The following is a 23,596-nucleotide window of genomic DNA, read 5'->3' on the forward strand; positions in this document are numbered from 1 at the left end:
TTGCCTTTCTGTTGTAAGAATAGCAATCCTAAGATTAAAAAGTTAATGCAGAAGATATTTTCTTTTGAAGCTGACTAGGGTACATTTTTCCTCATTATTGGCTTCATACTGGGCCTACTGTAAGTGTGGTCAAAAAGCCATATACATCAGCAATTTTCCAATTCATGGGCAAAGATTCTGTATCTGATGAGAGGAATGAAATCTAACTGTGTTTCACACAAAATAATATTTTTTGTTTGCAACAGTATTTTCCATATCTGCTTGAACACCAGAGCAGGTTGCAAAAAATTCTAATGGTGGGATCTGACCCAATTAACATTTTGGGTGTGCTGCTCACTGTTTGTGTTCACTTATGTCTGTATTGACTATACGTTGCTTATAAAAGAATGAATTTGCTGATCCAGTAATGGAAAGAAAATTGTGTGAATACAATTCTACATTCATAAGAACATAAGGACTAGGAGCATGAGTAGGCTATCTGGCCCCTTGAGCCTGCTCCACCATTCAATAAGATCATGGCTGATCTTTTTGATGGTTCAGCTCCACTTACGCACCTGCTCACTGTTACATTTTATTCCTTTGCAATTCAAAATTCTATCTTTGTTTGCCGTAAAAACATTTAACGAGGTAGCCTCAATTGCTTCACTGGGTGTGGAATTTCACAGATTTACCACCCTTTGGGTGAAGAAGTTCCTTATCAACTCAGTCTTAAATATGCTCCCCCTTATTTTGACGCTATACTCCTAGTTTTAGTTTCACCCACCAGTGGAAACAACCTACCTGCTTCTGTCTTATTCCCTTCATAATTTTATATGTTTCTATAAGATACCCCCACATTCTTCAAAATTCCAGTGAGTATAATCCCAGTCTACTTAGTCTCTCCTCATAAAATAATCCTCTCAACTCCAGAATCTCCTCTGCACACACTCCAATGCCGGTACATCCTTTCTTAAGTAAGGAGACCAAAACTGTACACAGCACCCTATACAGCTGCAACATAACCTCCCTGCTTTTAAACTCCATCCCTTTAGCAATGAAGGACAAAATTCCATTTGCCGCCTTAATTACTTGCTGCAACTGCAAACCAGTATTTTGTGATTCATGCACAAGGACACCCAGGTCCCTCAGCACAGCAGCATGCTGCAACTTTTACCATTTAAACAATAGTCCATTTTGCTGTTATTCCTACCAAAATGGATGATCACACATTTACCAACATTGAACTCCAACTGCCAGACCCTTGCCCACTCACTTAAACTATCTATATCACTCTGCAGACTTTGTGTCCTCTGCACACTTGGCCCGACCACTCAGCATAGTGTCATTGCAAACTTTGACACATTTCACTTGGTCCCCAACTCCAGATCATATATGGAAATTATAAACAATTGCAGACCCAACACTGATCCCTGAGGCACACCACTAGCCACTGATCACCAACCAGAAAAACACCCATTTATTCCCACCCGTTGCTTTCTGTCAGTTAACCAATCCTCTATCCATGCTAATACATTACCTGTAACGCCATGCGCCTTTATCCTATGCAGCAACCTTTTGTGTGGCACCTTGTTGAATGCCTCCTGGAAATTCAGATACACCACAACCTCCAGTTCCCCATTGTCCACCGATCTCTTAATGTCCTCAAAGAACTCCACTAAATTAGTCGAATATGACCTGCATTTCATGAACCCACATTGTGCCTGCCCAATTGGGACAATTTCTATCTAGATGTCTCACTATTTCTTCCTTAATAGTAGATTCAAGCATTTACCCCTCGACAGAAGTTAAGCTAACTAGCATATAGTTACCCGCCCTTTGTCTACCTCCTTTTTTAAACAGGCATCACATTTGCTGTGTTCCAATCTGCCGAAATTGCCCTTGAGTCCAGCGAATTTTGGTAAATTAACACAAGTGCATTTGCTATTTCCCTACCACCTCTTCTGGCACCCTGGGATGCATTCCATCAGGGCCAGGAGACTTGTCTGTCTTTAGCCCCATTAGTTTGCCCAACACTACCTCTTTAATGATAATGATTGTTTCTAGGTCCTCACCTGCCATAGCCTCCTTGCCAACAATTATTAGCATGTTATTTGTGTCTTCCACTGTGAAGACTGACACAAAATAGCTCACTGGGCTAAATCGCTGGCTTTTAAAGCAGGCCAGCAGCACGGTTCGATTCCCGTAATAGCCTCCCCGGACAGGCGCCGGAATGATGCGACTAGGGGCTTTTCACAGTAACTTCATTGAAGCCTACTCGTGACAATAAGCAATTTTCATTTCATTTCATTTCAAAATACCTGTTCAATGCGTCAGCCATTTCCTCATTTCCCATTATTAAATCCCCCTTCTCATCCTCTAAAGGACCAGTGTTTACCATAGCTACTCTTTTTCTTTTTAGATATTTGTAGAAACCTTTGCCATTAATTTTTATATTCTGAGCTAGTTTACTCTCATAATCTATCTTACTTTTCTTTATAGCTTTTTTTGTGGTTTTCTCTTGATTTTTAGCGCAGTAGCACAGTGGTTAGCACTCTTCCTTCACAGTGCCAGGATCCCAGGATCGACTTCCGGTTTGGGTCACTGTCTGTGCAGAGTCTGCACGCGTTTCCCATGTCTGCGTTGGTTTTCTCCGGGTGCTCTGGTTTCCTCCCACAAGTCCCGAAAGACGTGGTGTTAGGAAGTTTGGACATTCTGAATTCTCCCTAGGTGTACCTGAACAGGTGCCAGAGTATGACGACTGGAAAATTTTCTCAGTAACTTCATTGCAGTATTAATTTAAGCCTACTTGTGTCAATAATAAAGTTTATAAAAGAAAAGATTTCCCAATCCTCTAGTTTCCCAGTAATTTTTGCCACTTTGTATGCATTTTCTTTCAATTTGATACCCTCCTTTATTTCCTTAGGTATCCATGGCTGATTATTCCTTTGCCTACGGTCCTTCCTTTTCACTGGTATATCCTTTTTCTGAGCACTGTGAAAAATCTCTTTCAAAGTCCTCCACTGTCCCTCAATTGTCCCACCACAAAGTCTTTGCTCCCAGTCTACCCCCTCCCTCATCCCATTGTAGTCTCCTTTGTTTAAGCACAAGAGACTGGTATTGAATTTTACCTTCTCACCCTCCATCTGTATTTTTAATTCAACCATACTGTGATCGCTCCTTCCGAGAGGATCCCTAAGTACAAGATCATTAATTATTCCTGTCTCGTTACACAAGACCAGATCTAGGATAGCTTTCTCCCTCATAGGTTCCATTACATATTGTTCGATAAAACTATTGCGGATACATTCTATGAACTCCTCCTCAAGGCTTCCCTGACTGACCTGGTTTGGCCAATTGATGTAGATTAAAATCCCCCATGATAATTGCAGTACCATTTTTATGTGCATCAGTTATTGTTTTGTTTATTGCCCGCTCCACCATGATATTATTTGGTGGCCAATAGACTCCGCCTATCAGTGACCTTTTCTCCTTACTATTTCTGATTTCCACCAAATGGATTCAATCTTTTTCTTAGAACCTATATCATCTCTCACTACCGCTCTGATGGCATCCTTAAATGAACTACACTACCTCCCTTATCTCTCTGTCTGTCCTTCCGAATAGTCTGATACGACTGGGTATTTAAGTCCCAATTGTGACCATCCTGCAACCAAGACACTGTAATGGCCACTTAATCATACTCTTTTGCGATGATTTGTGGCGTCAATTCATTTATCTTTTTTCAAATGCTACAAGCATTCAGGTAAAGTGCCTTTTATGCTAGTTTTAATACCTTCTTTTTGAATCCTAACACCTCCATTAATAACATCTCCTGAGTTCTTCCCTTTATTTTTTTCCCCTAACTTTCATGTAGTTGAACCCACCTTCCCATGTGCTAACCTGCTGCTTGGCTTCTCATTAACCATTTTACTTCCCGTAGTATTCATTCTCAATGACCTTTAGAGCCCAAGATCTAGCCATGATTGTGTTGAATGGTGACAGGTCTCAACAGGCCATATGATCTAATCTTGTTCCCATTTCTTGTGACTTAATAGGAGCCTGATATTGAATAGTTTTCTTGCTCACACAGTGTGATAAATGCTGGAATAAATGTTTAAATGTAGCCATATGATGGTCAGGACATCTTACTTTGTTTATAGTAACAAGTTGATGAGAAAAGGCATGCAGAAGTTGTAGACTTTGCAGTTTATAAACTTCCAGTAGGGTGCTGGTGGTCAAATTAATCTTCAATAAACCTTTTGTTATGTTTGAATTTTGTTTTGTGGTCTACTATTCATAAAATCCAGGAATATATCAGCTTGTAATGATATTGTGACTTGATGCACTTCTCAATATTTTTCAGAATTGTGTAATTTTACTTGAAACTCATCCTTTGGCAAGAGGATATGTATTGTAGCATATTGATGTACATCATGCATAACTTAAGTAAACTGTGTATCCAGAATTCAAGGTTCTATCCAAACCTTCGATTAAACCCAATTATTTGATTGTGCAATCAAGGAACCATGAGTGAAAATAAGTGAAAGTGTACCTCACCTCTTCTATATCACTATCTTCCTCCCATTATTGAGAACATCAAACCAGAAGGGATACAGTATTATTATGGCTATGTTACAAAGACAAGTAATCCAGAGACCTGGACTAATGACCTGAAGGTGCAAGTTCAAATACCACAATGGCAGCTGGTGAATTTAAATTTAATTCCTTAAAACTGGAACAATAAGGTAATGCCAGTAATGATGATTGTAAAGCTATTGGATTATCATTGAAAAACCCATCTGGCTCTTTTACTGAACAAAATCTTCCATCCTTACACAGTCTAGCCTACATGTGAATCTTTTCTTTATTTATGGGATATGACTATTGCTAGCTATGCCAGCATGTATTGCCTATCACTGATTGCTTTTGAGAAAGCAGTGGTGAGCTGCCTTCTTGAACCGCTGCAGTCCCTATGGTGTAGGGTATATCCACGGTGCTGTTCGTGAGGGAGCTCCAGGAATTTGACCCAGTGACAGTGAAGGAATGGCGATATATTTCCAAGATGGTGAGTGACTTAGAAGGGACCTCCCAGGTGGTGGTGTCTCATGTGTCTACTGCTCTCACCTTTTAAGATAGTAGAAATTGTGGGTTTGGAAAGTGCTGTCTGAGGAATCTTGGTGAGTTCCTGGTGCATCTTGTAGATGGTACACATTGCTACCACTAATTGTTGGTGATGGAGGGAGTGAATGTTTGTGAGTGGGGTGCCAATTAAGCTGGCTGCTTTGTCCTGGATGGTGTTGAGCTTCTTGTGTTGTTGCAACTGCACTCATCCAGGCAAATGGGGAATATTCCATCACATTCCTGGCTTTGGAGCCATCAGGAGGTGTTACTCACTGCAGGATTCCTAGCCTTTAACCTGCTTGTGTAGCCACAGTATTTATATGGTGGGTCCAGTTTAGTTCTGAATCTACAGAAATATGGTTGACTCTTAACTGCCCTCTGAAATTACAAGTAACTCAATTGTATTCAAAAAGGAGGCTCACCACCATCTTCTCAAAGGCAATTGAGGGTGAGCAATGATTGTTGACCTTGCCAGCAATGCCGTACCCTGTGATTGAACCAAGAAAAAGCTACAAGGCCAGATAATGAAAATGTGAACAACTACCAAAGCTTTCGGAATTTTGTTTATTTGAATAAAAAAATCCACAGCTCTTCAGAAAAGGTTTTTCTTATTTTCCTGGCATAAAATATGTGCCATAGATTCATTTAAATGGGCTTGCTATGTGAGTTGCTTTAAAACTCTTTAACATGTATTTGATCATGGGATGTGGGCATCGCTGGATAGGCCAGCATTTATTGTCCACCTTAATTACCGTTGAAAAGGTTGTGAACTGCCGCCTTGAATGGCTGTAGTCCATCTGCTGTAGGTGCACCCACAATGCTGTTAGGAAGGGAGTGCCAGGATTTTGACCCAGTGTTAGTGAAGGATGGGTGATATAGTTCCAAGTCAGGATGATGTGTGCTGAAATGTGTTTTTAAGAGTGCACAGTAAGCATGTATGTTTCTAACAGATGATTGGCAGAAAATTATTGCTCCTACAGAATTCTTGGATATCTTACTTTGAACTTTTATCTTTACAGAAATTTTAAATTGTATTTAACTTCAAGTGTGGAGCAATTTTCTGAAACCTTCAGAGCAGTAATAGTGGATGGATATGGAAATGAAGAAGAATATCGTGTGCAATGGAAAAATTTCTTTACTGGCCATGTGATTGGTTAGTGCATGTAACTGTTTTTAAATCATAAAGTACTTTTGTTGTTGTAGGCGCTAGCATTGCTGCATTGAAAACATAAGCTTAGGCAAAATTTCAGTAATATGAAAGATGTTTTGAAGGAAGGGAAATTAATTTGTTCAAAATGAGGAATATATTCACACTACAGTAGTCCCCCTTTATAACGCGGGTGTTGGGGTCCAAGACAGCCACCCGCGTTGTATCCGAGCCGCGGATATCCATAATGGGGGTTTTAAATTTATTTAAAAATCTATGCTAGCGCTTCCCATTGTGAGTCTACGGGGGGCGGGGGGAGAGGTCAGACCCCCGTAGACTCACAATGGGAAGCGCTAGCATAGATTTTTAAATAAATTTAAAACCCCATCGTGGATCCAATTAAAATTTCAGCGGCCGGCTCACTTTGATCCGGAGAAGGAAGCTGCTCTCACTGAAATCAGCCGGCCGCTGAAATTGACACTGCCCGCTGCTCTCTCCCTCCAATCCAACTTTTAAGTTTTAATGTTTCTGATTGGAGGGAGAGAGCAGCCGGCAGTGTCAATTTCTTTTTTTTTCCTCCGGCTTGCCCCTCTCCCCCCACATCCTCCAACTAGACCCCTCTCCCCGCACACCCTCCGACTCGCCCCCTCTCCCCCCCCCCCCAACACCCTCCGGCTCGCCCCCTCTCCCCCACACCCTCCGGTTCGCCCCCTCTCCCCCCACACCCTCCGGCTCGCTCCCTCTCCCCCTCTCCCTCCTGCTCTCCCCCACAGCGTCCAGCTCGCCCCCTCTCCCCCCACACCTTCCGGCTCGCTCCCTCTCCCCCTCCCCCCCACACCCTCCTGCTCTCCCCCACAGCGTCCAGCTCGCCCCCTCTCCCCCCACACCTTCCGGCTCGCTCCCTCTCCCCCTCCCCCCCACACCCTCCTGCTCTCCCCCACAGCGTCCAGCTCGCCCCCTGTCCCCCCACACCCTCCGGCTCGCCCCCTCCCCACACCCTCCGGCTTGCCCCCTCCCCCCCTCTCCTCCCCCCCCCCCTCTCCTCCCCCTCCCCCCCCCCCCTCTCCTCCCCCTCTCTCCCCCAACACCCGCAGGTCCCCCCCTCTCTCCCCCAACACCCGCAGGTCCACCCTCTCTCCCCCACACCCCCAGGGGGATCTCCCCCACACCCACAGGGGGGGTCTCCCCCACACCCGCTCCCCCCCAACACCCGCCCCCCCACCTCTCCCCCCCCCCCCAACACCCGCAGGGCCTCCCTCTCTCCCGCAACACCCGCAGGGCCCCCCTCTTTCCCCCAACACCCGCAGGGCCCCCCTCTCTCCCCCAACACCCGCAGGTCCACCCTCTCTCCCCCTCACCCACAGGGGGGTCTCCCCCACACCCGCCCCCCTCCTCTCCCGCCCCCCCTCTTCTCCCCCCCCAACACCCGCCCCCCCCTCTTCTCCCCCCCCCCCCCCCCCAACACCCGCCCCCCCCCTCGGCAGTGTCAATTTCAGCGGCCAGCTGATTATTTCAGTGAGAGCAGCTTCCCTCTCCGGATCAAAGTGAGCCTGGCCGCTGAAATTGACACTGCCGGCTGCTCTCTCCCCCATCCAACTTTTAAGTTTTAATGTTTCTGATTGGAGGGAGAGAGCAGCCGGCAGTGTCAATTTCTGCGGCCGGCTCACTTTGATCCAGAGAGGGAAGCTGCTCTCACTGAAATAATCAGCCGGCCGCTGAAATTGACACAACTGACAGTTGGGGTCCATAAACCCCCCCGCGGTATATCGCGAACCGCGGTATTGCGGAGCGCGGTATAACGGGGGACTACTGTATTAGGTACAGTTGGTTGAGTTAATCGCAAAATTTGAAACTCACCTGCCTGTTAAAACCTAATCCTCCAGACTCAGTCTCAATCAGATTGAATGATGATTTAATTGCGATGTTTAATAGCATCAAAGGAGAGACAGTGAGAAGTTATTTCCATTGTTGGAGAAATCGCCTCAGACCATTGAGAGATGACGTTAGGAAGTACTTCTTCACGGATAGTAGAACTCCCTCCCCAAACGCTGCTGAGATTAGATCAATTGAAAATTTGAAATCTGAGATTGCTAATATGTACAGAGGTGAGCAAATGGAGTTAATGTACACATTTGGTATGTTCTTATTAAATGACCGAAGAGGTTTGGGACTGAATGGCTTCTTGTGTTTCTGCTTGGATATTTTCTCGATGAGCCTGCCATTTTTAAAAATCCCTGTAAACTTCAATGATTTTTAAATTTAGAGTACCCAATTTCTTTTTCAATTAAGGGACAATTTAACGTGGCCAATCCATCTACCCTGCACATCTTTGGGTTGTGGGGGTGAGACCCACACAGATAGGAGGAGAATATGCCAACTCCACGGACAGTGACCCGTCACTGTGATCGAACCTGGATCCTCGGTGCCTTGAGGCAGCAGTGCCAACCACTGAACCACTCTGCCGCCCCTTGTAAACTTCAATTTATCCAAAATTCTGCCTGTATCTTGTCCTTCAGATTCAGTTTACCGATCACTCCTGCCCTTGAATTACTTTACAATTTGGACAACTCTGAATGAGGTCAGCCGCTCTGCTTTACTGTCTCTGTCTATCTGCATATGGATGTTGCCATTGTTTCCTGCTGCTTATCTGATATTAAAATGAAACAATTTAATGTCAGTAAAACAGAAATCATCCATTTAGTCTTCTACATAGTTCCAATCTTGGCTCCACCACCACTGGCTGCCAGCTCCGACGTGGTCCAAAACTGCAGAACTTTGTTTCATTGCCTGAAATTAATGAGGACACCTGATTGTTGACGAAAATGCTTTATTTCATGCCGACAGTGTTACATGCCTCCGTCCCTACCCTTCTATCTCCACTGCTGAAAGAATCCTTCCATGTTGACCACCTCACCTCTGTAATTTATAAACGACAAGTTATTCAGACTGTTGCAACTTCTGTCCTCATGCATGCTGAGGCTCACATCCCCATTATTCTTCTCCATAGCTAGCTTCAATGCCAGCCATGGCTTAATTGGTAGCACTCTTGCTTGTGACTTGCAAGGCGTTGGGTTCAAGCTCTACTCCCGGGCTTGAGTACAAAATTCAAAGCTGACATTCCACTGCTGGGAGTGCTGCACTGTCGGAGGTGCTTGTTTTTGGATGAAATGTTAAACCAAAGCAACTGCTCAGTTGGATGTAATAGGTGGCAACATTTTAAAGAACAAGAGGGGAGTTATTTCCAGTGTCCTGGCTAATATTTATCTCTCTATTAACATCACAGAAACAGATGATCTGGTCATTATCACATTGCTGTTTGTGTGAACTTGGTGTACGCTGCTGTGCTTCTTATTTTGCTACAGTGACTCCTGTTCCAAAGTACTTCATTGGTGCTTTTGAGACACCGTTGGTCATAAAAAGCGTTCTATAAATGCAAATCTTTCCATTTCTTCCTCTTTACTTCCACTGACTTCCCATGTCCAAGGAAGTACGCCCCTCCTTCAATCACCCACTAGGACTGCTTCCTTATGTCACTTTACTTTTCCCATCCCTCTCCTGGATTCTTAACCTCAGGACATTCTCATGACATTTTTACTTTTTCTCACTGGCATCCTTTTATCTTGTTTTTTCTCTCTCTTCCCACCCTGTTCATTCTCAATCACTGCCCTGATAAGAGCTTTAAGTAAGTTATGAGCAACGTAGAGATGTAAGCCGTAGATGAGGGTAAAATTACAAATTTCTTTTCAAATTTCTGAGAGGAAAAAATCCTACCTTTCTCTTACTAATATACTTAAAGTACTTTAAAGTGTTGCAGACACTCTCAGAATGTTGTATGCGTAGATTCAAATACATCAGTCAAATAAAGAAGCACATAATATGATAAGCGAAATGATGGGTTAAGTACAAACAATTCCCTGGATTGCACAACATTGAATTTTAGCCTTTTAAAATGTTATTCCTTTCTCAAGAGTTACCAAGCCAATGCACAGTGCCAATTCAAATTCAATCCAATTCATGGACCCCAGACAAGGCATATACTAGATTCAAGCTGACAAAAGGAGGCATTACACCTGATTTCAGGCTTGAGTGTACATGGGTTGCTATCGAAGTGTTGGAATCTGAGGGCATTGATGGGGATACCCATTTTAATAGTCATCATCATCTTACTGTTGACGTATTGATGCCTAAAACCATTTCTATGCCAGTCTTCAAACCTGGACTTTGATTAGCTGGATATTTGAAACTGGTGAAAATGCAGTTTTTCAAAACTTGGTTTTAGCTGGCAAAATGAAGGACAAGAGAAAACATATTGGGAAATAAAACCTTTTATTTAAATTTGACATTTGAGGGGTAGATAAAAACTAGGAAAAAGAGGTTGGATGGGGAAATATTAAATCAATATTTATATAAAAATACGGGAGAAATTTTTTTTATTTTTTTAAATTTAGATTAGCCAATTATTTTTTCCAATTAAGGGGCAATTTAGCGTGGCCAATCCACCTACTCTGCACATTTTTGGGTTGTGGGGGCGAAACCCACGCAGACACTGGGAGAATGTACAAACTCCACACAGACAGTGACCCAGAGCCGGGATCGAACCTGGGACCTCAGCGCCGTGAGGCGGTTGTGCTAACCACTAGGCCACCACGCTGCCCAAAATAAGGGAGAAATAGGAATGATATTCGAACTATTTAAGTGTTTGCATTTTTTCTCATAGTTTAGTGTTGAAGTATGTTATAAAAGGGCAGCACGGTGGCGCAGTGGGTTAGCCCTGCAGCCTCACAGCGCCGATGTCCCAGGTTCGATCCCGGCTCTGTGTCACTGTCCATGTGGAGTTTTCACATTCTCCCTGTATTTGCGTGGGTTTCACCCCCACAACCTAAAGATATGCAGACTAGGTGGATTGGCCACACTAAATTGTCCCTAAGTTGGAAAAAGTGAATTGGATACTCTAAATTTAAAGAAAAAAAAAGGAGTATGTAATAATAAAATTGCAATGGGGGAAATGTCAAGATGTTGTAGACAATTATTAATTAATGTAAGTTACATTTTTATGGCTGCCACTCCTTCCCTGTGTTCAATTAACATAATATTTCTACAGTAAAGACATTGCTAGAACCCCTCAAATTTATGTTTTGTAAAAGCCCTTCACAATGTGATAGATTGTCAGCATCATGAACACTAATAATTATTTATTAATTACATATCACCCCTATTGAGAGCAGGAATTATAAAGGCGTAATCAATGTTGAAGTAGAAATTATGAATGATCCAAAGTTTAATTAAATGAAATTTATGTTTTTAAATAAAAGGTGAACCGGGTTCAAAAGTCCGAGCTGTTATTGGTGATGAGGATTTTACTGCCAGAATTGTTACTGATGAAGGAGAATTTAACATAGAGGTATTCTTGACTTTAATTTACTTTTTTAAGATGTCATCTTGAAACCCTGGTCTGCAGAATTTAATACAGGTTTTTTGTGTTGAACTACTCTATCTATTATACTGAAGGAGAATTGTACTTGAGTGGAATGATGGTTAGCAGTGCTTTCTCACAGCGCCAGGGACACAGGTTCAATTCAGAGAGGTGCAGGTTCGGTGGGGCTATGGAGATATGGTGGAGGATTGGGTCTAGGTATTCAGAGGGTCAGTGCAGACTCAATGGGCCGAATGGCCTCCTGCACTGTAGAGATTCTATTCTATGAAAATGCATACATTTGAGCTCAAAGATATTAGATTTTAATCCATATATGAGCCACACAAGTTTACAACACAGAAGGAGGCCATTTGGATCACAGTATCTTTGTGATAAGCTTGCAAAGTATATGCTCTCCAGGTCTTTAGTACCCATTTTATAATGTGCCCATAATTGCACTACTACTAACTAGTGTTTTGTACAAGTAACCCATGTATTGCCAAAATGTTTACCTCTACACAACATTGCTTGCCTATTTTCCACTGAAACTTTTATTCATGCTTTTACCATCTTTATATTCCAATATTCCATTGTCCTCCTTTCTGGTTGCCCACTTCCTACAAACATTCCTGAAATGCAGCTGTTTGTGTCTGATTGTCTATTACCCTGTTCTAGTTGATTTACATTAACACCTTGATCTGTGCGGTATTATGTTTAAACTTGATCTTTAAATCCTTATCAGACTTGTTCCAAACTCAATATCTTATTGCTATCTCATAGTTCAGTCTTCTGCCTCTGGCCTATTCTGCATCCATGTTCCATAATTGGAAGCTGAGTCTTCACTCTAGAAGTATTTTCCTCTTTGACTTTCTATGTTTCTCTATTTCTCCACCCCCTGCCCCTAGCCCGCACAACCTCTCTGATAGAATCTACCTTTTTTTAGTAAAGAATGTACCTTTTTAGTATATAACTAATAAAAGGAATAAATGGCCCAAAACTTAAAATGGCTTCTTGTAATATATTGTTAAAACACACCAACCTTTATGAAGTAATGGCGCAAGGAAGTTTGCCCCAAGGAACATACATTCAAACTGAAGAAAAGCAATTTACTCCAGACATGAAGATCTGTTTCATAATCTGATGAGTGGTATATATCGTGCGGCGACATGAAAGATATACTAAACAAAGCTCAGATCTAAAAAATGGCGCTGCGAGCAGGGTTTCCGCAGCCTGGGGTGAACCCCCTGAAGGTGGACACTACCTCATTCCCGGCGAGGCAGTGTTCGTCAAGAAAATACAGAAAGAACCTCTCTGGGCCAAGTGGGAAGGCACGTACCATATTCTGCTGACTGCACAGTCCGCTGTGAAACTCCAAGGAAAGAAATACTGGGTTCACACGTTACATGTGAAGCGCGCGCATCAGAATAATAATAATCCGTTATAATGTTTGAAACAATATTAATTTTAAGTTGCCTGGTCTGCTTAGCAGGCTTTACTAAACAGTTACATGACAATACCTTTCTTCAAATGTCTCACAGTTATGCTCAAAACTTTAATATCTCCGGGTGCTGAGTGTGTACTGCAATTCCGACCCACTCAGAGGGAGGTATCCCTTTTATACCCGTTCCTTTTAATATTTCAGAAACCGCTGAATGGTATATTTTTCCAAATAACTCAGACCAAGTCAAAGACTTTGCAATACACATCCAAAACGAAGTTAAGAAACTTGAACACCCCTCAAATCCACTACTTGGGGTTGGCTCTTTGGATGGTTAGGTAGCACTGGAAGGTCCGTTACCAAGGAATTTTCTTCTTTTGCGTTATTGGATTTATCCTTTACGTAATCATCATGGTCATCAGATGTGTATGCCAATGCATGGCAGCCCGTAATGCCCAAAGGATTCAAGTGGCTCAGTCCACACTCCGTGCACCACCACCCAATAACTTTGAAGTGGAAAGTTACTGTTGAACTATTGTTTACTGCATATTAATCATTTATTAATTTTATTACTGAATTATATAATCAATTTTGCCAATTATTACTAAATCATATACTCAACTTCAGTTATTTTACTGTGTAATCATTTTATTTGTCAACATGAAATAATTATTATTAACCTTTTATTATTGAATTATGTAATCATGTAATCAATTTAAATCATGTAGGCTTTTAGTGATGATCTCAGTAGATTTAAATTTGTGAAATATTTGGGACTGTAATGATGTGTTTTAAAAATAAGAGACTTGCATTTATGTAGAACCTATCCTGATGTCAGGGCACCTTGAAGAGCTTAAAAATCAATGAAGTAATTTTGAGTGTGCTCACAGTTGTAATATAGGAATCATGCTATATAAAAATGCTGCCTAAATGCAGATTCTTTTATAATAAAATTGGCCTGAGTTGTTGTGAAAAGTTCAAAGTTGCATTTTTATTAATTTATTTGATTTAGTGATAATCTTTATTTATTCCTTTTTCTAGCCCCTATGGAGGTTTATTGACTCTGTGCCTGTCGAAAAATTGTTGGCGTACAAATCTGAAGATGTCCGGGAAATTGGGCGTTTAAAGTCATCAAATGTTTGTGGTTATATAAAACTGAATGACTCTGAGCTTTTGCCAGAGGTTGATGAGGAGGAAGATGATTTTGATATTGCTGCTTCAGCAGGTGGGTATTTTTGAGGAACTGCTATCTTATTGTTGGTTTCTTGTCACTCGGCTTTTTTCATTTTGTAAATTGGTCTTCAGCCAACCTGCTGTTGGCAGTTGATTATAGATCTATTGGCTCTGCATTGGCTGGAATATTGGCATTCAAATTTCAAGCTGTCTGGGAAAGTACTTTACTCTATACCATTGGATGTGTTTGGCTTACTACTCTGCAATTTCCTCAAATTATTTGCACAAAATTTTAAATTCTGTATTCCGAAGCCCAATCTCGTTCACTTGCAATAGTCAGTACTTTTCATGTGGCTAGAAGTTGTGCTCTGTGGATATTCCAAACACATTTTGCACACTGAGATAAAATTGCAGACGTTAGTGTTGTCTTTTGTGAAACAAAGCACAGCTGAATATGGGGTGTGCTATTGATCAGAATCACCAACAGTGAAAGGTTAAATCTTCAGGGTAGCTGTATTATTATGGTTTCTTGTACTTGGTTTATGCAGTTTAAAATTTGTCCTTCGTAATCCCATGTATGATTTCAACATAACCATTTTGTACATATCATTTTGGAAAGGGAACTTGAATGTTGAGTCTTCAACTGAGAACTTGAATAGTACTATGGAAATAGAGCTTGGTTCTTCTCAAACTAATAAATTCTGTTTATTATCTATTGTATGACTCCTTTGCATTAAGATAGTGTTCTTAATCTTGTGCAGTAACGTTTTGTTTTAGTACTTGTACTACTTTCCATTCCCTTTTGTTTTATGAAGGTGCAGGGAACCTGGACTTGTGCTTCTGCTGTCAAAAGGATAGACAGATGAACTACCCCTATAATCTCCATCAATCCCTACTTTGGCTTCTGGGAATTACTGCCTAGACAGGACACTTCTAACGTGTACTAGAAACAGGCAAGATAGATGGATCACTTGAATTATGCCTTAAGCAATTTGAACACCTTTTCCACCAAATGTTTAAAATAACCAGCAGGTGGATTTAGAGAAGCATTTTGTGTTAAGAAGAAAGGTTGAGGAGTGGGCTTAATAAGCTAAGAATGCAATGAAAAGTAATTAGGAAGTAATTACTTCAGTCAGTAACTCCTTCAGTCGGTTGCATGAAGATTCCGAGATGAGTTGGATTTGGTATAATAGACAATATAACCGAGCCTGAGCACACTTCCTGAAATGAAGCTTTTCTGTTGCTCAGAAACCATATCATGTAAAGTGTTTGCTTTTCCTACTCATTAATGGAAGGGTGGTCCAAGTTTCTTTGGAAACAGTTGCGTTTGGCATAATCTTGGAGGGCTGAATCAGGCTCCGATATTCAAACAGAAAACAGACACATTCCTGGATCGCGCGGGGGGGGGGGGGGGGGCAGAATTGAACTAAGATGACCAGAAGAACATCCTTGGCTCCACTGTAGTCTCACAAAATTTCCTACCTTGCGTCTATCCAGTAATATCTACCCAATTGGAGAATTGGGTGCTGTTTTCTGGCACTGGTCTTTAAAATGCCTTCTTCCTATGGGGTCCAACGCAGGAATGTTCAATTTCTTGGTTTGTGCCAGGCAGGCTATTTGGCTTGGCTCACAGTTGGGTCTTATTTTTGATAGGGGTCTCTTTAGGTACAGGTCCTGCAGTTCGGGCAGTACGGTAGCACAGTGGTTAGCATAAATGCTTCACAGCTCCAGGGTCCCAGGTTCGGTTCCCAGCTGGGTCACTGTCTGTGCGGAGTCTGCATGTCCTCCCCATGTGTGCGTGGGTTTCCTCCAGGTGCTCCGGTTTCCTCCCACAGTCCAAAGATGTGCAGGTTAGGTGGATTGGCCATGCTAAATTGCCCGTAGTGTCCTAAAAAGTAAGGTTTGGGGGGGGGTGTTTGTTGGGTTACGGGTATAGGGTGGACACGTGGGTTTGAGTCGGGTGATCATTGCTCGGCACAACATCGAGGGCTGAAGGGCCTGTTCTGTGCTGTACTGTTCTATGTTCTATGTATTGTGCCCCTGAAAGAAGATGCTAAACGGAAGATTATGATTTGTAGTGGTCCTGAAAAAGATACCCAAAGATCAAGAGAAGATAATTTTCTGTCGTATTTATTTTTCATTCAAAATATTTGAAATGCTTCTTTGATGACAAGGTGTCCTTTTCTCACTTTTCTAAATTAAATGATTTACATTTTTTGGGAGAAGAGTTTACAAACTGCTTAGTAGTTCTTTACCTGCTTATTTTTCTACAGGGAAAACATTTGGTCACAGTGCACAATTCCTTGTCTTGAAATGAGGAAAGGTTTTGAAATGGTAACATTGTTTTCCTCTTCACAGATGATGCCTGCCTGATCTGAGTATTTCCAGCAATTTGTTTTATTTTAACCAGCATTACAAATCCTGACCTTTTACAATATGAGATGCTCTTGAAGATTTTGCAACTGGATCACATTATCAGTCATTATTTTACTCTTTATTCTTCTGAAGTGGAATTCTATTCTTTACCTGTTCAGTGGCTTCTCCTTGTAAGGAAACTGTAACTCCTGGTGCTTTCCATTTCTCTTATGACCACTTCATAATGACTCAGTCTCACCAGTACCATGTCTTTTGTCATGCATTAACTTTCCATATCCTTTTAATTCTACTCATCAATTCATGGTCCTGGAAGTAATCTAGAGATTATCATTTGAGATTCTGTTTTTTTAAATTCCTCTCTAGCTCCTTCAACTCTGACAGCCGTTGCCCCTATTTTTCTCTGTCATTGGTTCAGCCATGGACCACAATGTGTCGGTGGGGGCTGGGATTCTCGGTTTCTGAGACTAAGTGTTGATGCCGACTCACCTAGGCGTATGGCCTGGAGGAGACACCGATATGACCTGTGACTCTCAGTTCACAGTGGGCTGTCAGCAGCGTGCATGGCTGCATTTCTGGCTGCGGCAATGGTATAGCCCACCTCCTGGCCACCCCGCTACTCCTCCTGGCCCTTGCAGAAGCCCCAAAGCCAGCGGCACAATTGTCAGCCAACTATGGTGATGTTGGACACTTTCCGTAACTTCTCTCTCTCCCTCAGCAGCCACAAATCCGGTTTCACAATTTTTAAAAGCACAAATGAACTGTGCCGGACTGGAATTTGGCCCATCGCAGGTGGAGAATCGCAGAGGCCCCGGAGAATACAGAGTCAGGCGCGCTAATGATATGCAAACGGTGTTTACTGTACGTGTGTTCTGGACCCCATTGGCGCCGCTGTTGAGGTGAATTGCGATTTGACATCAAATCGACGGCTGCCGTGATTTTTGCATCAGAACCTATTCTCGCCCAATATATAAAATATGAAAACTCAATAAAAAACATTTATAAAAAAAAAAAGAACCTATTCTCGCCCAATCACGTTTTGTGATTTTGGCGTCTGCCAACGGAGATCCCGCCCCTTTTCTTTGTTACCCTGTCCCCTGCAGATGTTTTCCCTTGCACTGCTGAGGCAGCATACTATTTGGAACTCAAGTGGTAGCAGAACAGTCTGTCCCTGCAGCAATCAAATCCCTAATTACTCATTTCGGAGAGCACAGTGGTGCAGTGGTAGCGCTGCAGCCTCAGGTCGCTGAGGTCCCAGGTTTGATCCCGGCTCTGGGTCACTGTCCGTGTGGAGTTTGCACATTCTCCCGTGTTTGCGTAGGTTTCGCCCCACAACCCAAAGATGTGCAGGGTAGGTGAATTGGCCACACAAAATTGCCTCTTAATTGGAAAAATGAATTGGGTACTCTAAATTTATAAGAAAAAAAAACTACTGCATTTCCACAAGTTGCTATCCGTCCTTGTATAGATCTTTGCTTCATGACGCCATGCTCACAACAGTCCTTAGGGTTGTTATCAGCCTCACTGGTTTTTATGCTGGAAATCAGTTTGAGTGTGCCTCACTCCCAAAGGATTCCTATTTCTTCCTACCTTTCTGGGTGGCCTCTGAATTGCCATTCTGAATTCTGTCTGGTGGTGGAATGACTTGTGATCCAGGAAACATTTAGTCACTCTTTAGCCTTGCATTGATTGCAGCAGCTCTGCAAGCTCAGAAACACGCAGCATAAATTCGAGCAGTTCACACTTCCTGAAAATGTGGGTGCCTAATGCTCCCGGAAGATGCAGGAATTGCAGTTTATGGGTTGAAGCTGTCTTTCTATTCTAACTACGAAAATTTAAAAAAATTAAAATATACTTATATTATATAATTGTTAACTAGGTCTAAAGTACACTTTCTATTCCTTGAAGTGAACTAACCAAAGATTAATTATTAAGCTGAACAAGAACCATGCGATGCTAAATACAAAGAACTTAAATATTAAGATACCTCGATACTTAAACCAAGATACGTAAGGTTCTCTGGCTCCTCCTTTTTTGTTCTCCAAAATTTTGTGCCTTTGCAAACAAGTGTGATCTAACAGAAAGTCACAAAAGTTAACTACTTAGCATTTTTTTTTTTGAAAATCCTTTTATTGGCTTTTCAACTACTTAGCATCTTGCTCACATTCATCACCTAATCGAGCAGCTACTTATAGCTGATTGCCTGTTACCTGCCACTGACTTTGCAATTTCTATTAAGCTACAAGGCCAAGCTAAATTCCTAACCACGTACTAATATCTACTGGTGAATTTCTACTGTCACCAAATTCTCAGTTTCCATTCTTTTTATGATTATTTCCATTTAACTCCGCTCTGTCTCCAAACTCTGCTGATTGTGGTGGAATGACTAAATGTTTCCTGGATCCAAACAGCTAATTGAGTGGAATTGTGAATATGATCTACGTAGTTCTATGCAATATTTAACCTATTCAGTGATCGTCATTGCGCATGCTATATCCAATTATAAGTGGATGAATTTGTAGGTTATGATCCAAAAACATTTGTCAGAATCCTTATGAAAACCATGTTTAACTTATTCAGTAAAATAAGGACTCCACATATTAAGTAAAATATACAGACATGCTCACACACACAATACTTCAGCTTAGGCAGAACCCTTTTAACACTCCCCGATTGCCACTATACTATAGATCAGCGCCTGACAGCAGCCCATAAAGTGTAATGCTCAGATGGGAGATCTGAGAAATGCTGCCACCTGTATTTCATGTATCAAGTTGTTTCATTATAAAGGACAAATGAGTTATCCTTTGTTTATCGAGGTTACTTGGAGTGCAAGCCTTGATGAGAAGGTTCCAGACATCAATGCAATTTACTGCTGAAAGTTGGTGCCTGATGAATGTTAGAAGATTGTTGAGGTGTCTTTGATGCGCAGGGCTCAACAGTTGAGAACAAAGCATTACATTTAAACAAAATTCCCCTCTGCTGTACTCCAGAGATCTCAGCAGAGACATATATGCCACTATGGCTGTATTTTGAGAATTTAGGTACAAGTAGTGCTACAATTGCCATCTTTCTGGGACAGGATGATAAGATTCTCTCAGATCCATTCTCCATTTCTACAAACCTGAGAATATATGTTGTGTGCAAATTATCTGAAGACACCAGAAAGCCTCCTGTGCGTGATCAATCATAATCATAGAATTTACAGTGAGAAGAAGGCCATTCGGCCCATCGAGTCTTCACTGGCCCTTTGAAAGAGCACCCTATTTAAGCCCACACTTTCAACCTATCCCCGGAACACAGTAACCCCACCCAACCTCTTTGGACACGAAGGGCAATTTAGCATGGCCAATCCACCTAACCTGCACAGCTTTGGACTGTGGGAGGAAACCAGAGAACGTGCAGACTCCACACAGACAGTGGCACAAGCCGGGAATCGAACCTGAGAACCTGGAGCTGTGAAGCAACTATGATAACCACTGTGCTACCATTAATGAATGAATGTACTGAGTGCACTTCTTTACCTTTTCTAATCAGATAATTGGTGATTCCCTGGACCTGGACCTTGTTTATCGGTCAATTTTTGACCCCCCCAGTCCTGCCACTTCAGTTATGAATGGTGATGGGCAATTAAACAGGAGGAGGCTCCACCCACAATATCCACATCCTCAATGATGAGGGAGGCCAGCACTTCAGTGCAAAAGTCAAAACCAAAGCCCTTGCAACCATCTTCAGCCAGCAGTGCTGAGTGGATAATCCATTGGGGCCTCCTCTTAGGACCCCAGCAACTTTGATTCACTCCACATGATATCAAGAAACAGCTGAAAGCCATGAACACCGCAAAGGCTTTGCGCCCTGACAGCATTCCATTAATAGTACTGAAGACTTGTGCTCCAGACTTAGCTGTGCCCTAGCCAAGCTGTTCCAGTACAGCTACAACACTGACATCTACTTGACAATGTGGTAAATTGGTCTGGTGTGTCCTATCCAGAAAAAGCAGGACAAATCCATCCAAGTACCACCCATCAACCTCCTCTCGATCATCAGCTCAGCTAAGTGATTAAAGCTGTCGTCGGCAATGCTATCAAGCAGCACTTAGACAGCAATAACTTTCTCATTGATGCTGTTTGGATTCTGCTAAGGCTGCTCACTTTCTGCCGTCATTACATCCTTGGTCTGAACTTGCGGGGTAAGATGAGAGACTACTCTTGACATCAAGCCAGTATTTGACAGGAGGAGGCCCCAATGGAATACCCACTCAGTACTTTGTGGCATCAAGAACCCTAAGTTCAGGAGGGAAAGTCTCCACTGGTTGGAGTCGTACCTAGCACAAAGGAAGATGGTTGTGGTTGTTCTACGTCAGTCCTCTCTGTCCCAGGACATTGCTGCAGGAGTTCCTCAGGGTAGTGTCCTAGGCCCAAACATCTTCAGTTGTTTCATCAATGACTTCTCCATTGTAAGGTCAGAAGTGGGGATGTTCAGCACCATTTGTGACTCATATCCTGAAGCAGGCCTTGTGCGTATGCAGCGAGACCTGGATAACATTCAAAGTTGGGCTGATAAGTGGCAAGTAATATTTTTGCCATACAAATGCCATCTCTGACAAGGGAGAATCTAACCATCTCCCCATGACATTCAATAATAATCAAAGAACAAAGAAAAGTACAGCACGGGAACAGGCCCTTCGGCCCTCCAAGCCTGCGCCGACCATGCTGCCCGTCTAAACTAAAATCTTCTCCACTTCCGGGGTCCGTATCCCTCTATTCCCATCGTATTCATGTATTTGTCAAGATGCCCCTTAAACATCACTATCGTCCCTGCTTCCACCACCTCCTCCGGCAGCGAGTTCCAGGCACTTACTAACCTCTGTGTAAAAACACTTGCCTTGTACAGCTCCTCTAAACCTTACCCCTCGCACCTTAAACCTATGCCCCCTAGTAATTGACCCCTCTACCCTAGGAAAAAATCTCTGACTATCCACCCTGTCTATGCCCCTCATAATTTTGTAGACCTGATCTTTATTACTGTCACAATAGGCTTACATTAACACTGCAGTGAGGTTACTGTGAAAATTCCCTAGTCGCCACGCTCCGGCGCCTATTTGGTTGCACTGAGGGAGAATTCAGAATGTCTAATTCACCTAACAAGTACATCTTTCGGGGCTTGTTGGAGGAAACCAGGGCACCCAGAGGAAACCCACGCAGACACGGGGAGAACAAGCAGACTCCGCATAGACAGTGACCCAAACCGAATCCCCATTATCAGCATCCTGGGGGTTACCATTGACCAGCAACTGAACTGGACCAGCCATACAAACACTGTGGCTCCAAGAGCAGGTCAGTTAATCGGAATTCTGTAGCGAGTAACTCACTTGACTCTCCAAAGCCTGCCCATCATCAACGAGGCACAAGTCAGGTGTGATGGAATACTTTCCACATCGAGATGAGTGCAGCCTCAGGAACACTCAAGCTTAAGATTGTCCAGAAGAAAGCAGCCTGCTTGATCGGTAATCAATCCACCACTTTAAGCACCCACTCCATCACTGACGGGCTCCTTCGACAGCATCTTCCATACCTGTAAACCTCTTACTACCTAGAAGGACAAGGGCAGCCGATGCGTGGGAATGCCATCACGTGCAATTTCCCCGCCAAGCCACATACAATCCTGCCTATGAACTGTATCGCTGCACTTTCGCAGCCGCTGGATCAAAATCCTGGAACTTCTTTCCTCACAGCAGCATGGGAGTACCTGCACCAGATGGACTGCCGTGATTCAAGAAGGTGGCTCACCCACCACCACCTTTTGCAGTTCCCTTGCTTCTGATGATGTGGATCTTTTCTTTTGAACCTTGTCTTTCCTTATTCCTTTTTCATCCTTCAGTAGCTATTACTGCAGAATATCCAGGTGGCAGTAGTCGTTGTGTGCTATCTATGTTTGACATTACAGTTTTATATATGCATTAGCTCATGTTCTCTGCTTCATGAGCTATGCATATTTTTGTTTAAAGATCTGTTTCTATTTTCTCCACAAAGTCTTGAAGCAATTTAGAGGGAAAAAAGCTACTGGTACCGACAAATAAAAATCCAGCCGCGGTTTCTGGCCAGGTTTTGCTGTTTATGTGGTTGATTCTTCAGGTCACTCTAACTTGACTCAACTCTATAGGCTTTCTATATTGCACTAGACAACATATGTCATATAAATATTACTGTGTTATGTATACAATCTGCTAGAGTTTAATTTGATTGGTGACAATAGTCATCAGATTTTGACAGATCAGTTCGGCGCACATAGAGACGCTTTTTGCCATTCACACTATTTTGGACAGTTTCCACTTGAGAATTCTGTGAAAACCAGAAATCTGTCATTCAATTGCACGGCACATGCTCCATGGGTTGTGTCTTTATAGTTTTCTTAACTAAAGTGAAGTGTCTACTGTAAAAGCCTTTACTTGACTCCAGCACAATACTATCTTTTGTGTGTTGTGTATATGAATTCATGGATGGTTGATTTAATATCTTGTTTTTTGCGGAAGAAAATTAAGATATAAATTTAACCCTTTTTGAATGATTAATTCAGAAATTTTATCTGTTTATAGAATACCTCCAGCGGCAGAAAAGGCAAAACACTCTAGATACTGAGAAGAATACTTGCAAAATGCTAGTTGTCGCAGATTATCGATTTTTTAAACACATGGGGCGTGGTGAAGAGAGCATCACAACCAATTATTTGGTAAGCAGATTCCAGGATGAATAAGTTTTTGAAAATGTTTTTCTGTTCTTTAACGCTACTGTACCTTTTTACTTAACACAAATAGTGAGCTGTTTTAATTAATGAAGTTGTATTTATTGACGTATATTTGGATGGGGATCAGTTAGCTCAGTTGGCTGGACAGCTGGTTTGTGATGCGGAGCAACGCCAACAATGCGGGTTCAATTTCCGTACCTGCTGAAGT

The 23,596-nt window shown here is 42.4% G+C and overlaps 1 protein-coding gene across 3 annotated transcripts in view; it reads left to right on the forward strand.

Moving 5' to 3' along the window:
- Nucleotides 1–23,596, forward strand: part of LOC119967574 (disintegrin and metalloproteinase domain-containing protein 17-like) — a 91,006-nt gene that overhangs the window by 14,044 nt on the left and 53,366 nt on the right. For all 3 annotated transcript variants that reach the window (XM_038800278.1, XM_038800280.1, XM_038800281.1), the window contains exons 3-6: nucleotides 6,120–6,253; nucleotides 11,560–11,648; nucleotides 14,140–14,323; nucleotides 23,240–23,373. In XM_038800278.1, the coding sequence (XP_038656206.1) occupies nucleotides 6,120–6,253; nucleotides 11,560–11,648; nucleotides 14,140–14,323; nucleotides 23,240–23,373 (541 nt within the window). The remainder of the gene's footprint in view (nucleotides 1–6,119; nucleotides 6,254–11,559; nucleotides 11,649–14,139; nucleotides 14,324–23,239; nucleotides 23,374–23,596) is intronic.

Source organism: Scyliorhinus canicula, chromosome 6 (genome assembly GCF_902713615.1).
Source record: "Scyliorhinus canicula chromosome 6, sScyCan1.1, whole genome shotgun sequence".
Classification (NCBI taxonomy): Eukaryota; Metazoa; Chordata; class Chondrichthyes; order Carcharhiniformes; family Scyliorhinidae; genus Scyliorhinus; species Scyliorhinus canicula.